The following is a 13,351-nucleotide window of genomic DNA, read 5'->3' as shown; positions in this document are numbered from 1 at the left end:
CTTAGTAGGCATAGGCAACATTGCATTTGGAGCCTAGGAGGGGGAAAAGTATCGCCACGCATTAGAATTATTTGCAAGCTCCTCGAGATACGCGCTCAAGACACAGAATCACATTAGCATTTACCGCTCGACTGTGGGAAAGATATGGATTCAGAAACGTATTCATGATATTGATTTAATATATATGTCATAACCACTAAGCCTGGCCTGTATATATCATAAAACTCATTATCAGAAGATTGTCTTTAGAGTCACTCAACGCTATTAACATTTTTATAGAAATGTATTAATTACTCAAGGGAACTATGAGTGATCTGATTCATGTCTAAAATAAAGCTTTCTGGTAACTTTGATATGGTCAATGGATCTCATAATGCAAGTGATTTACCAGACACCATCGCAAAACAGTGTTAACATTGCTTTCTCATTCATAACATATCTGCCGATCTGGAAAAAAAAAACAGGGCCAAACTTTTCTCTGTGGGTACAACAGGGTTAGAGGAGATAGGTCAATCGGGGCTGGGCCGTCTCTCCTATGACTCCTCCGGAAATACAACTTCTCTCTGAGATTGAAATCAATGTGTATGGATTCTGGTCTTTCTATCAATTTCTGTAATGACCAGGGGTGATACTTACAGCAAACATTAATTTGCATTTTATCATCAGATTCAATTTGGGGCTATTGTTTGTTCAGTTAGTCGTAGCAGTGACAATACTAATAATAATAGTATCTGTTAAGGACTTGCTATGTACCAACAACAGCTCTGCTCAGTGCTGGTGTAGATAAAAGATATAATAATAATAATACATGTGGTTTTTGTAAAGCACTTACTATGTGCCAGGCACTGTACTAAGTGCTGGTGTGGATACAAGTAAATAGGGTTGGACACAGTCCCTGTCCCATGCAGGGCTCCCAGTGTAGGAATAAGGGAGAGCAGGTTTAATTCCCATTTAACAGATGAGGAAGCCAAGGCACAGAGAAGTTAAGTGACTTGCCTGAAGTCACACAGCAAGCAAGTGGTAAAACTGGGAATAGTGGGAATAGTGGTTGCATTTATTGAGAACCCAGTGGGTGTAATGCACCCTGAGAAAAAGAAAACAAAGAAGGGACACCTTCCCTCCCACAAGGAGCTTGTATTTTAAAAGGAGAGATGAATTTCTTGAATTTTGCAAGTACCAATTGTCTCAGGGCCTTGTGTGGAAGAATTCTCTCCCAGTCAACAAGAATAAAGCATTCAAGCATTGCTGAGACAGGATCAACAAGCCTCAACTGATCGTATTTATTGAGCAATGTATGCAAAGCATTGTACTAAGTGCTTGAGAGAGTAATCAAATTAGTCAGTGGCATTCATTCATTCAATCGTATTTATTGAGCACTTATTGTGTACAGAGCACTGTACTAAGCACTTGGGAAGTACAAGTTGGCAACACATAGAGATGGTCCCTACCCAACAGTGGGCTCACAGTCTATTCATTGAGCACTTACTGTTTGCAGAGCACTGTACTAACCATCACGTGTTGGTGTTTGGGTCCTTCTGCTTTCCGCTTGCTTATTGAGATGTCTGTTACCCACTCCATTTTCCCTCCTCACCAGGGAAATTTATAAATATGGCATAGTTCAATCCGGTCCTTAGACGGTCCATATTTTGAGGTGTGGAATCACAGATAGTGTAGAATAGAAAGCTAGATAGAGAGAATAGATAGGTAGAATCATAGATAAGACTAGATAGAGAAAATCATAGATAGAATCAAAGATGGAATAAAATAGAATAGAATACAATGGAATGGAATAAAATAGAAAACCATCTTCTAGACTGTAAGCTTGTTCAGGGCAGGGAATGTGTCTGTTATATTGTACTCTCCCAAGTGCTTAATACAGTGCTCTGCACACAGTAAGCACTCAATAAATACGACTAACTGGCAATAGAATAAAATAGAAAAGAAGACATGAGAAGTGAAGAGAATAATGGAATCATAGATAGATACAATCGTAGATAGACAAAATCATAGATAGAATCATAGACAGCATAGCTGGTACTTGATGACAGTCTATTAGTTAATGATGGAATCTCCTGTAATGGACAAAGAATGAGTGTCCATCCTGGGGCTTCTGGAGGAATTAGAGTGCCACTGACAGTGCCATTTGCACTCTCATTCCTGCCTGTTCTCACTGAGGCACAGAGTCCAATGTGTCAATAGGCGGGCGGTGCATATAGAGGTGTTTGATGTGAAAGACACCCCTGCTATGATCACAGGAAAGTACCAGTGCTTGCCAAAGCACTTCGCTGCCCTCACTGGCCACTTATTTTTCACAGGACTCCTGACTGGGCTATCCATCTCACAGAGTGTCCTAGAACTTTTTTATTTTTTTGGTCAGAAAGAGTCACCAAACAGGCCAAACTGGAACTAGAACCCAGGTCTCTTGCTCTTTCCATGATTGAAAGAATGAATTAATGAAGAACCAGGCAAGTTAAAGAATACATCTGAATTTCAAAGCTCCAAATCCACTGAACTACTAGTTGCAATTTTTTTTTATTAATTTTCTCCTTTACTTTGGGAAATTCCTAGTTTTCTGATGATACAAAAAATTACAGGTGTCTCTTTCACAGAGAACTGTATTTTGTGATCTATGAAGTCACAAAGATAATTTTTTTTTCCAGGCTGGCCACACATTCTTGAGGAGAATGACAGGAGGCACGTTTCCTTTTGCAGATAGAGAGGCTGGCAGGGGAAGATGAATGTCAGAAGGAACAAATCTCCTAGTAGATAGAGAAGCTGGCAGGGGATGATGGAGCTCCCAGAAAAAGATAACAAACCTGAATCCCACAAGGAACAGCCTGTGCCTATACACTGCCTCTCCGCCAAGGATCAGGTCTGACTGGAAGAAGGTTAGAACTCAGAAAAGAATGACAGGTTCACTTCTGAGAAACAGACATTCAAGCCAGGAAGCTGTTTGGCCCTGTGGAAAAAGCATGGGCGTTGGAGGCAGAAGAATTGGGTTCTTATCCTGCTGTGTGACCTTGGGCAAATCACTTCCCTCCTCTGAGCCTCAGTTTTCTCAAGTGTGAAATGAGGATTTGATACGTGTTCTCCCTTCTACTTGGACCGTGAGCCCCATCTGGGACAGGGGCTATGTCTGACCTAATTAACTTGTACCTACCTCAATGCTTAGAACAGTGCTTGGCATGCAGTAACAAATATGCATAATAATTATATTATTAACAGACACCATAATTGATCATTATCATAATTATGATCACAGATGGGCATGCAATGGAACCTAAATGGTTTTCCCACCCAACAAAGCCTTCAGAGTTTTTCTAAGAAATAGATTACGGATTGGGGAGAATTACCAGAGAATCTGGATGTCCAAAGCCTGAAAAATTTTTATTGAATGTACTCAATACTCCCCTTCATCATTCTGGATGGAGATGTGGTTCTGATGCAGTTTCCAATCGCTCAATACAGTGCACTACATTTAATAGGGGTTCAAATAATACCATTCCTACTACTTCTAAAGAGAAACCTGGGAAATGAGGACAGCCCTCAATTGAATAAAACTAAGCCGACTCAGGAGGCTGAAGTTGAGAAAGGAAAGGACTCTCTCATCAGTTTTCTTTTGGAGACAAGAGGTCACGGGGCATTGCTTCTTTTGCCCCCCTACATCTGCTAGTGCTTCTTGAGATTTGGTAGACTTACATTCTCCCTCTGTGACTGCCAGCCAGGAAGAACTCAGGGGAGTTTTACAAAAATTAACAGTTGCTGTTTTAGAACAAAGGGACTGCACCTGTACTCCTTTCTTGGACGATATCCTAGAAGACACAGTCTCAGAAGATTTGCTCTTGGACCCCGGAAAGACCACTCAGGCACTGGGAAACTATGGATTTGGGTCCACTAAAGCATAAGTATAGTATATCTGTCATGGAGAATGCCACACTTGGGAGCACTTGAGACTTACAGCAAGAAAAGGCATTCCTCTCTTGAGAAAGGCTTCCCAAATTAAAGCAGTGCATCAGCATTGCAAGAGTCATAGACCAGGTAACGACAAAGCTGCTTCTTAGCCTATTAGGAATCAGAGTTCTGATTCAAGGTCTTCCCATGTTTCAGGTTTCAGATCTGGAAGGGTTTTCTGATATTCTTCCTTTGCTAGATGTTCCCATGATGAAAAGATTACTATTTGTTTTGTTTCCATGTTGTCAATAACCACTTTTCCAAAAGCAGTTTTAATTTGCTGACTACTTGGGTTTCAGGGGCATTTTCTAAATTGGTCAAATTCTGAAATGGAATAGATTATAAGCTCCTTGAGGATAGGGAATGTTCCTCTGTTTGCTCCCAGTTGCTTCTTTCAGAGCTTAAACTTAGTAGGTGCTCAATGAATATCACTGATTGATTGATTCATTCATTCAATTGTATTTATTGAGCACTTACTGTGTGCAGAGCACTGTACTAAGCACTTGGGAAGTACAAGTTGGCAACAAATAGAAATGGTCCCTACCCAACAACAGGCTCAAAGTCTAGAAGATTGATTGATTGATTGATTGATTAAAAAGTACTGTCTTACTAACTTCAGAAATCATAGACAACCACTTGCTTACAAAAGCTAGAGTTTTAGTACACAAAGGGACATATTCCTCTCCAAAATCCTTGAGTGAGTTGTCCTCACCTGCTGTCTACAATTCCTCTCCTTGACCCTCTCCAATCTGGCTTTCACCCTTTTTGCTTCATCAAAACTGCCCTCTCTAAGGTCACCAATGATCCCTTTATCCGATGGCCTCTACTCCATGCTAATTCTCCATGACCTCTCATCCTCCTTAGACACCGTGGACCATTCCATTCTCCTGGAAATATTATCCAATCTTGTCTTCACTGACACTGTCCTCTCCTGGTTCTTCTACCTCTCGGGCCATTCATTCTCAGTCTTTCGCGGGCTCCTCCTCTGGGTTCTAATCCCACCTCTGCTACTTGTATACTGTGCGACCTTGGGCAAGCCACGTAAATTCTCTGTGCCTCTTACCTCATCAGTAAACTGGGAATTAAGACTGCAAGTCCCATGTGCGACATGGACTGAGTCCAATCCTATTAGCTTTTACCTACCCCAGGACTTAGTACAGTGCCTGGCACATAGTAAGGGCATAACAAGTACTATTAAAAAAAAAGTTCTGATACTTGGGTTCTAAATTCATCTTCTTATAGACTAAAGATATTCATTAGTAATTGGTTTAGGAGACTATAACATCAGAAAAAAAACAATTGACTAACTAGAGTCATTCACACTCCATAAGTGATAATGTTAATAACAGCTGCAAATACATAATTTGACACTCAGGGGAGGGCAAGCTTCAAACAGTTCCATTAAACATTCTTTGTTGCCATTGTCAGAGACAGAACACTGGGCTGGATGAATCTCTGGTATGACACAGTAGTGGTTCTGTTTATAGTCTTATGTTTTTTTAATCCCTCTTATCTCCCTCAGCCCCTCTCAGGTCCACACCTGGAGAGTTTCCAGTCCTCTACCAGTCTCGACTATGAGAGGGAGAGTCAAACAGTGCCTGGGACATAATAAGCGCTTAATAAATACCATCATTATTATTACTATTATTGGAGATCATGAGAGCAGCATCCTAGACCCCACTCTACCATCAGACTGCTGAATGACTTTCAGCAAGTCACTTAACTTCTCCGGGCCTTAGTTCATTCAGATGTAAAATGGAAATAATAATACTAACGTCTCGACCTCATAGGTAGACACTGAGGATAAAATGAGATTATGGAAACCCTTTGGAAACATGGAAAAAAAACCTGGCAGGGCATACAAACTGAAGGTAGCTCGTGGGGTCGCCCTGGGGAAAGAGCTTGGGTCTGGGAGTCATTAAATCCAGGTTCTAGTCCCAGCTCGGCCATTGGCTTACTAAGACACTGGGCATGTCAGTTACTTCTATGTGCCTAAGTTTCCTTACTTATAAAATGAGGGATAAAATACCATCTCTCCTAGACGTGGGACATAGACATGCACTTTATCTGATTCTCTTGTGCCTACTGACCACATACATTTATTACTGCCATAATAATATTCACTCCCTCACCTAGGAAGATCTTAAAGGATTGGCGAGATATGAATTGTACCCAAACTCTGACTGTTCAGGGATACCAGTCAGTTGATGGCATCTATTGAGCATTTATGGGGTGCAGAGCACTGTACTAAGCACTTGGGAGAGTATAATAGAGTTGGTAGACATGATCCTTATACACAAAGAGCTCAAAATCTAGTGAAGGAGCCTTCAATCTAGTAGCAGTTACTAACAACTCACCCAAAGGCTTTGACAACACATAATGTAAAGGCATGAATTATCATTTGTATACTTAGGAATATTGCATCAATCTCAAATGTCAGTCATAACGGAGATAGGAGCTTTCTTAAAACTGGTTAACGTGGGTCTCTGATAATGCAGGAGGAAGAAACTTGCCCCTTGTCATTAAATTAAAACCACTTTTCAGATTATTGGTTTGCTATTCATTGATTCATTCACCACCCAGCTGAAGTAAGATGAGGAATATTATCAGTCCTTTGGGGTACAGGGTCCATCTCTATTTGATCAGTCAATTTATTGAGCACTTACTGTGGGCCAAGCACTGTTAATGCTTGGGAGAGTACAACATAACAGAGTTGGCAGACATGCTCCCTGCCTAGAATGCGCATACAGTCAAGAGGACTGAAATTACCACTTGTTTAATCATTTCCAGCACTTAGTACAGTGCTCTGCACACAGTAAGTGCTTAATAGATACTATTACTACTACCTAAAAACACAATCGAATAGAAAGGCTTCTTTGTGAGAAGCAGCATGGCATAGTGGATAGAGCACAGGCTTGGGAGTCAGAAAGTCTTGGGTTCTATTCCCAGCTCTGCCACTTATCTGCTGTGTGACCTTGGGTAAGTCACTTCGTTTCTCTGTGCCTCAGTTACCTCATCTGGAAAATGGGGATACAGACTTGGAGCCCATGTGGGACAGGGACTGTGTCCAACCTGATTTGTTTGTATCCACCCCAGTGCTTAGCATAGTGCCTGGCACACGGTACATGCTTAATAAAAAACACAATTATTATTATTAATAAAGGCATTTCAATTCATCAGCATGACAATTTTTTAAAGATAAGTATTCGACCACTTAGGGATTTTCTATTAACTCGAGTCAGAGAACAATTCTGCCAAAAGATCTTTGATGTCCTCCAAGCCCTAATAATTCTCTTCTACCTCACATTACTAAGTCCCCCATCTCTTTATCTTCCAATTTCTCTTTCTCCCTGGAAGTATTTCCAAGAGCTGGTTGGATTCTTTTAAACTGAAGATGGTTGATGCTGAAATAAGATTATATAGAAATGTAAAAAATATCGTAGGGTACAATGTCACCTCACCTTGGTTGATGAGGTCCAGATTGTCTGGAAGAGAGACTCTGTATGAAAATCAACCATCACTAAACTCCAGTAGAAAGACAGAAGAACTACTACAGGGCACGTGAGAGTACACATAACATAGCTTTTCAAGTTGATGAACTAGAGTGAGAGGCTACTGGCTTTTTGCCGGCAGCTAAGTCCTGTGATTTCTCATAACCTTGGAATAGATCCCAGCCCTGAACCTGCTGAATCGAAAATGTTCCATATAAACAAGGGCTTGGGGCTGATGAATGAGGTTTTTATTGTATGGTTTAGGCAAATAGGTTTCCCTTGCTAGATAGAAAGGTCTTGAATTACTGCTGGATTGCTTAAGGTTTTGTCTTTTACTGCCACATCCTGCTCAACTTGGGGAGAGGGGAGAGGCCATTCGTGGGCATTAAGATTGATGAGCTGAACTTTTCGAGTGGGAAAAGGCAGGAAATGGGCTGGAAGGTGTTGGATCAGCCTGCTGGGAAATGAAAAGTAGTCCAGGTAAGGGGTCTGGGAAGAACCTCCTTTCAACTGGGAGGCTAGATAAACAGTAAGTCTTAAACCTAAAGGATGTATTAAATCGGTCATTCGGTGGTATTTAGTGAGTGCTTACTATGTGCAGAGAATTGAACTAAGCACTGGGGAGAGTACAATATAACAGAATTGGTAAGCGCGTTTCCTTCCCACAACTAGCTTACAGTCTATTGGGAGAGGCCGACATCAATATAAAGAAATGATGGATATGTACGCAAGTGCTGTGGGGCTGAGGGAGGGGTGAATAAAGGTTGCAAATCCAATTGCAAGGGTGATACAGAAGGGAGAGAGGGAATGAGGCCTTAGTCAGGGAAAGTCTCTTGGAGGAGATGGGCTTTTAAATAGGGCTAAAGTTAAATCTAAAGTAAAGCTAACCTCTCAGGGTTTCCTATTGAGCTGGGCTTTGAGTGAACAAGTCTGGTTTATAACTGACTATAAGGATCCACACAATGACCTCTAATATTCAAACTTGCAACTGGTTTGGTCAGGTTTTCCAAGGGCTTCATCTGTCCTTTTGAGCCCAAAGCTGTCTCATTGCTCAAAATACCATTCGATCAGGCATTTCTTGGGTTTTTGGACACTAGAATGGGACAGCAATTTGTTGACCCTTGGCTTTCCAATCTTGAAATCCCTGGCTCTTTAACGGAAATGAGTTTTCCACAGAGAAAGAAATGAGCAGCTTGGATCAATAAAGTAACCGTGAACTCAACTCAGAGTAGTTTCACATGGAGAGTTGGAAGGTGTTCACTCATAAAAGGAAAGATTGGTGAATTCCATACAGAAAATTACTCCTGCAGAGGATGGTTTTCTCATTTAATGAGAGTCGTCTACATTATTTCTCCATAGGACAACGTTTCAAATCAACCTGATGGTTAGAAAAGTGGGAGTGTGAATGTATACCCCCAGTCAGGCAGAGAGGTTGAGAAAATGCCAGTGATTGTCTCATTATCCTGGGTAATTAAAATTGTTAACAACACATGCTATAAAACTGACATCCACACCTTGGTTTAAAAAGATGCCCAAAAAGGATGAAACCCTCTCTTTCTTCATTAATTCTCCTGCAAATTATCTCTCCGCCAACTCCCAAATCCATTTGTTAACCAATAAAACTCACAACAATTTGGAGTCTATGTTTTGCAACAAGGTAAATACAAAAAGGTAGAAGTAGTAGCAGTAGCAACTTCCAGAGGAAACAGAAATAGATGGAAATCAAATTTCCACATCTCCCTGCCCCATGATTTCCTCCTTGGCCCTTCTCTGCATGGTATGAAAGTGGACTTTCAAAAAAGAAAGAGCTTTGAATTACACTTCATTTTTTATTCTTACTTCTCAGTATGCTGGGTAGCCTTTAGAGCCGATATGAGCCCAGAGCTTCTAGACCCTTCCCGGTGAGCTCTGCAATTTGATCAACTACTGGGCAAGACACGAAAACTAGCCCATTTCCTGTTCATGTACATCATGGCCACTGAGGACCGAGAGCACAGTTACAATCGGACTTCTCTACCACAGAGTTCAGGGTGAGCGCGTGCCATTAATTAACTCGTACCTTCCCCAGAATTCATTCATTCAATCGTATTTATTGAGCACTTACTGCATGCATGGCACTGTACTAAGCACATGGAATAGTGTTTGACAGAGTAAGCGCTTAACAAATACCATAGAAAACAGAACAAAAAGACTGCTTGATGGCCACGCAGGACATTCAGGACATCCAAATGTACACACCTTTAAGTTATGTATATATCTTGAGCAGAGTGGGTGCTCAATAAATAGCACAGATGATGGTGTGATTGAGCCATCCATACACCCTCCCCCGCTCACTCTGCACCCAGGATAATTGGATCAGATCAGGCACATGGAGATCAAAAGCTAGGAGGGGGGGAGAGTGGGTATCTTCCCCCAATTCACAGATGAGGAAACTGAGGCTCGGGGGGAATAAATGACTTGCCCAAGACATTCAAGACTTGCCACTGATTCATTCATTCAATCATATTTATTGAGTGCTTACTGTGTGCAGAACACTGTTTTTAAGCACTTGGGAGTGTACAACAATAAACAGACACATTTCCTGCACAAAACGTGCTTACAGTCTAGAGGTGGCGGCGATGGGACAGACATTAATAAAAAAAAGAAATTACAGATTTGTACATAAGTGCTGTGGGGCTGGGAGGTGGGAAGAAAAGATGGAGAAAGTCAGGGTAATGCAGAAAGGAGTGGGAGAAGTGGAAAGGTGGGGGCTTAGTTAGGGAGGGCCTGCTGGAGAGGAGATGTGCCTTCAGTAAGGCTTTGCAGGGGTTGGGGGAGAGTAATTGTCTGTAGGATTTGATGATGGAGGTCATTCCAGGCCAGAGGCAGGATATGGGTGAGGGCAAGTGATAGACCTGGGATTAGAATTCATCTCCTGACTCAGATAATGAGGTTGGATAAGTTTCCTATCCCACACAGGGCTTCCAGTCTAAGTAGGAGGGAGAAAAGGCATTGCATCCCCATTGTACAATCCCACTGGGCTATGCGGACTCTCACATAGATGGACAGAAGGGTGAGCCCTCGTAATTATGATGGGAGTGACAAAGAGTCAAAAAAACCTCGGTATGGTGACACGCCTTTGTCTTTCACCTGGTAGGTTTGTTTCTGATAGAGAGACATTTTTCCGCTGCTCAAAAACAGTGCCAGTAGGATGGACCAAGGATGCAATGCCCAACTGGTGAATAAGGGTGGACAGTGGGAACTTAAAAATTGGACAAACAGTGTTTATCATTTCCAACTGACTCCATCTATTTTCCCAAAAGGACCCTGTAACAAAGACAAGTGAGAAGGGGAAATCAATCAATCAATCATATTTATTGAGCACTTACTATGTGCAGAGCACTATACTAAGCCCTTGGGAGAGGAAAATATAACAGAATTGGTAGACATGTTCCCTGCCCACAATGAGCTTTTGGTCTATGGGGGGAGAGAGACATTAATGTAATTAAATAAACTTGAGATATGTACATTAGCGTTGTGGGACTGGGGGTGGGGGTTGAATAAAGGGGAACACATCAGGGTGGCACAGAAGGGAGAGGAGGAAAGGAGGGCTTGGTAAGGCTAGTCAGGGAAATCATGGCATTTATTAGAACTGGATGATTTCTTTTATAAATGGACTTCATTGGGAAAATCATGGATTTTGGAGTAAAATCTGGCATTGCCAAGGTGAAACCATCTCTGGAAAACAGACACTCTATAAATGCTTCCGGGGAAGCTAAAACAGTTGGTAAATTGAAGTCTGGGAGGCAGTCCAGCACCTGGGGTTGGATAAGAAAGAGGATAATTTTTATTTTCAATGAATCACATTTTCCTCTCAACAGAGAGAGACAGACACAGAGACAGAGTGTAGAGAGATCAGGGAAAAAGAAAACTTTTGTTGAAGACTGTGACAGCCAAATGTGTTCTCCAGCTTTGGCCCTGCACCAAGACTGTTTATATGTGAGAAGGGGAAAAATCAATCAATCATATTGATCAATCAATCGTCTGCCAACAGGAGGCAAACCCCAAATGCTTAGTATAGTGCTCTGCACATAGTAAGTGCTCAATAAATACGATTGAATGAACTAGTCACACAAACTATGGTTCTTTGTTTTGAATTGACCTCTCGACCCTAGACATCTGCTTCCCACACTGATGAATACAACCCGGGTTTCAATCAAAATGATTCTGAAGGGCGATCCTGCAAATAGGATACATGGCTCTGACTCGATCCATGCTTCTCACTGGTGTGCGTGTGTCTGCTCCATTTGTTTAAGAGGGCCAGGGTTAATAATTAGGAAAGAAAAAAGGGCTCCATGAGCCCTTTCATACGACTGGGTGCAAAGATCCTGCTTACTGAGAGGAAATGTAGTTGGGGTAACAGGCCAAAATGAAAGTACTCCCATTCCAAATAAGAATTCATTCATTCATTCAATCGTATTTTTTGAACGCTTACAGTGTGAAAAGCACACAGTATTCTGCTTACTGAGAGGAGATGTAGTTGGGCAGACCGGCCAATGTGAAAGTACTCCCATTCCAAATATGAATTCATTCATTTATTTATTCAGTTGTATTTATTGAGCTCTTACTGTATACAAAACACTATACTAAGCATTTGGGAAAGTACCACATAACAATAAACGGACACATTTCCTGCCCACAAGGAGCAGACCCTGTTCTGGTTGAATTTTGTATGGAGCTGCTTGAGAGGAAGGCTATAACTGAACAATCTTTCCTCTCTGGTCCCATAAGTATTTGAAAGGAGAAATAGTCAAGGTCCCTATATTTTGTGACGCACCACTATTCACATACTTACTCTGATGCTGCTGCGTCCCAAGAGCACGAGAAGGGCCACAATATTTACGTTTAAGGTAGAATAGATGCTTAGCCAGGACACGAGGATTAGCCCAAGGTTTGGCTACTCCTAGTAGGGATGGAAAAGGATGGGAAGGCAACCACGGAGGAGATGAAGGCTAAAGGTAATTAGCACTAGGCAAAGTCACGATTTGGTGGACTTTTTGGTTTTGGCCATTACGGTCCTGCTCTCCGCATTACCTGTAGACCTGGTTTCATTTTTCTCGAGGAGCTGCGCCCTCCATAATGGGAGTGAGATCAGGTGCTTCCCGATGATCCTATTACAGTCTTTGTGCACATGTAGCCTATAGCCCTCTCACAGCCTGTTAAACAGCTGAGTTTGAAACAATAATGGTACATAAGAAACAATTGCCTGAAGGCACTTCTGTCTTGGGATTTAGCCATTTACATTGATTTTTAACACACGTTTTTCATGAAACACAAATATTTGCCATGGCAACAGGGGATCACATGACACCCTGCTGCATAAATATGCTGAAACCCTCTTAAAGGGAAATGACCTCACCAGAGTCAAAAATACCCTCGAAGCAACTACCCTCGAAGCAACTCCAGCGAGAGTCGCAGAGTCAAAAAGGTAAGAAGTGGAAGGGTAAAAATGAGAAGCAGGCTTTCCTATCACCTTGGAGGGATGGAGCTCTTCTCCGTCCCTGCTCTGAGCTGGTGACCAGGAGGATGCCATAGAAAATGACTGTTCGACAGGGTGATAGTTTGGAGCGACAAATCACAAAGCCAGGACTCCAAAGTGACCGGATGTCTCCTTTCTTTTCAGAGAAGTCCTAGTTCTCCTGTCTGTCTTAGGTCCAGCAATGGAAATCAAAAAACAGACAAGGCTTGAATACAAAAGTTCAGACCTTAATTCAGGGTCTCATGGGTGTTTTGGGTTTAATATAATGACTTCCAGTTCCCTTCTCTGGAGTCACTTTCTCTTCTCCAAGAAAGGCGGTCCAGTACCAAATCAGACCATCTTCTCACTTCATTTACTTTTGAAACAAAATTGGATAACATCTTTCTTTTAA

The 13,351-nt window shown here is 41.8% G+C and overlaps 1 protein-coding gene across 6 annotated transcripts in view; it reads right to left on the bottom strand.

Moving 5' to 3' along the window:
* IQCH (IQ motif containing H) overlaps window positions 1-13,351 on the bottom strand; it is a 164,092-nt gene that overhangs the window by 95,749 nt on the left and 54,992 nt on the right. For 5 of the 6 annotated variants that reach the window (XR_005456323.1, XR_005456324.1, XM_038766817.1 and 2 more), the window contains one exon: window positions 1-33. This exon is cut by the window's left edge and continues 519 nt beyond it. Coding sequence is in view for 4 of the 6 variants with exons in the window: in XM_038766817.1 (XP_038622745.1) it covers window positions 1-33 (33 nt within the window). In the remaining 2 variants the exon portion in view is untranslated. Of the gene's footprint in view, window positions 34-1,509; window positions 1,616-13,351 lie in introns of those variants that run through there. The other variant, XM_038766819.1, reaches the window with a different exon arrangement.

Source organism: Tachyglossus aculeatus, chromosome 26, assembly GCF_015852505.1.
Source record: "Tachyglossus aculeatus isolate mTacAcu1 chromosome 26, mTacAcu1.pri, whole genome shotgun sequence".
Classification (NCBI taxonomy): Eukaryota; Metazoa; Chordata; class Mammalia; order Monotremata; family Tachyglossidae; genus Tachyglossus; species Tachyglossus aculeatus.
Note: the sequence above shows the minus strand (reverse complement) of the source record. Positions and strands in the feature narration are given on the sequence as shown.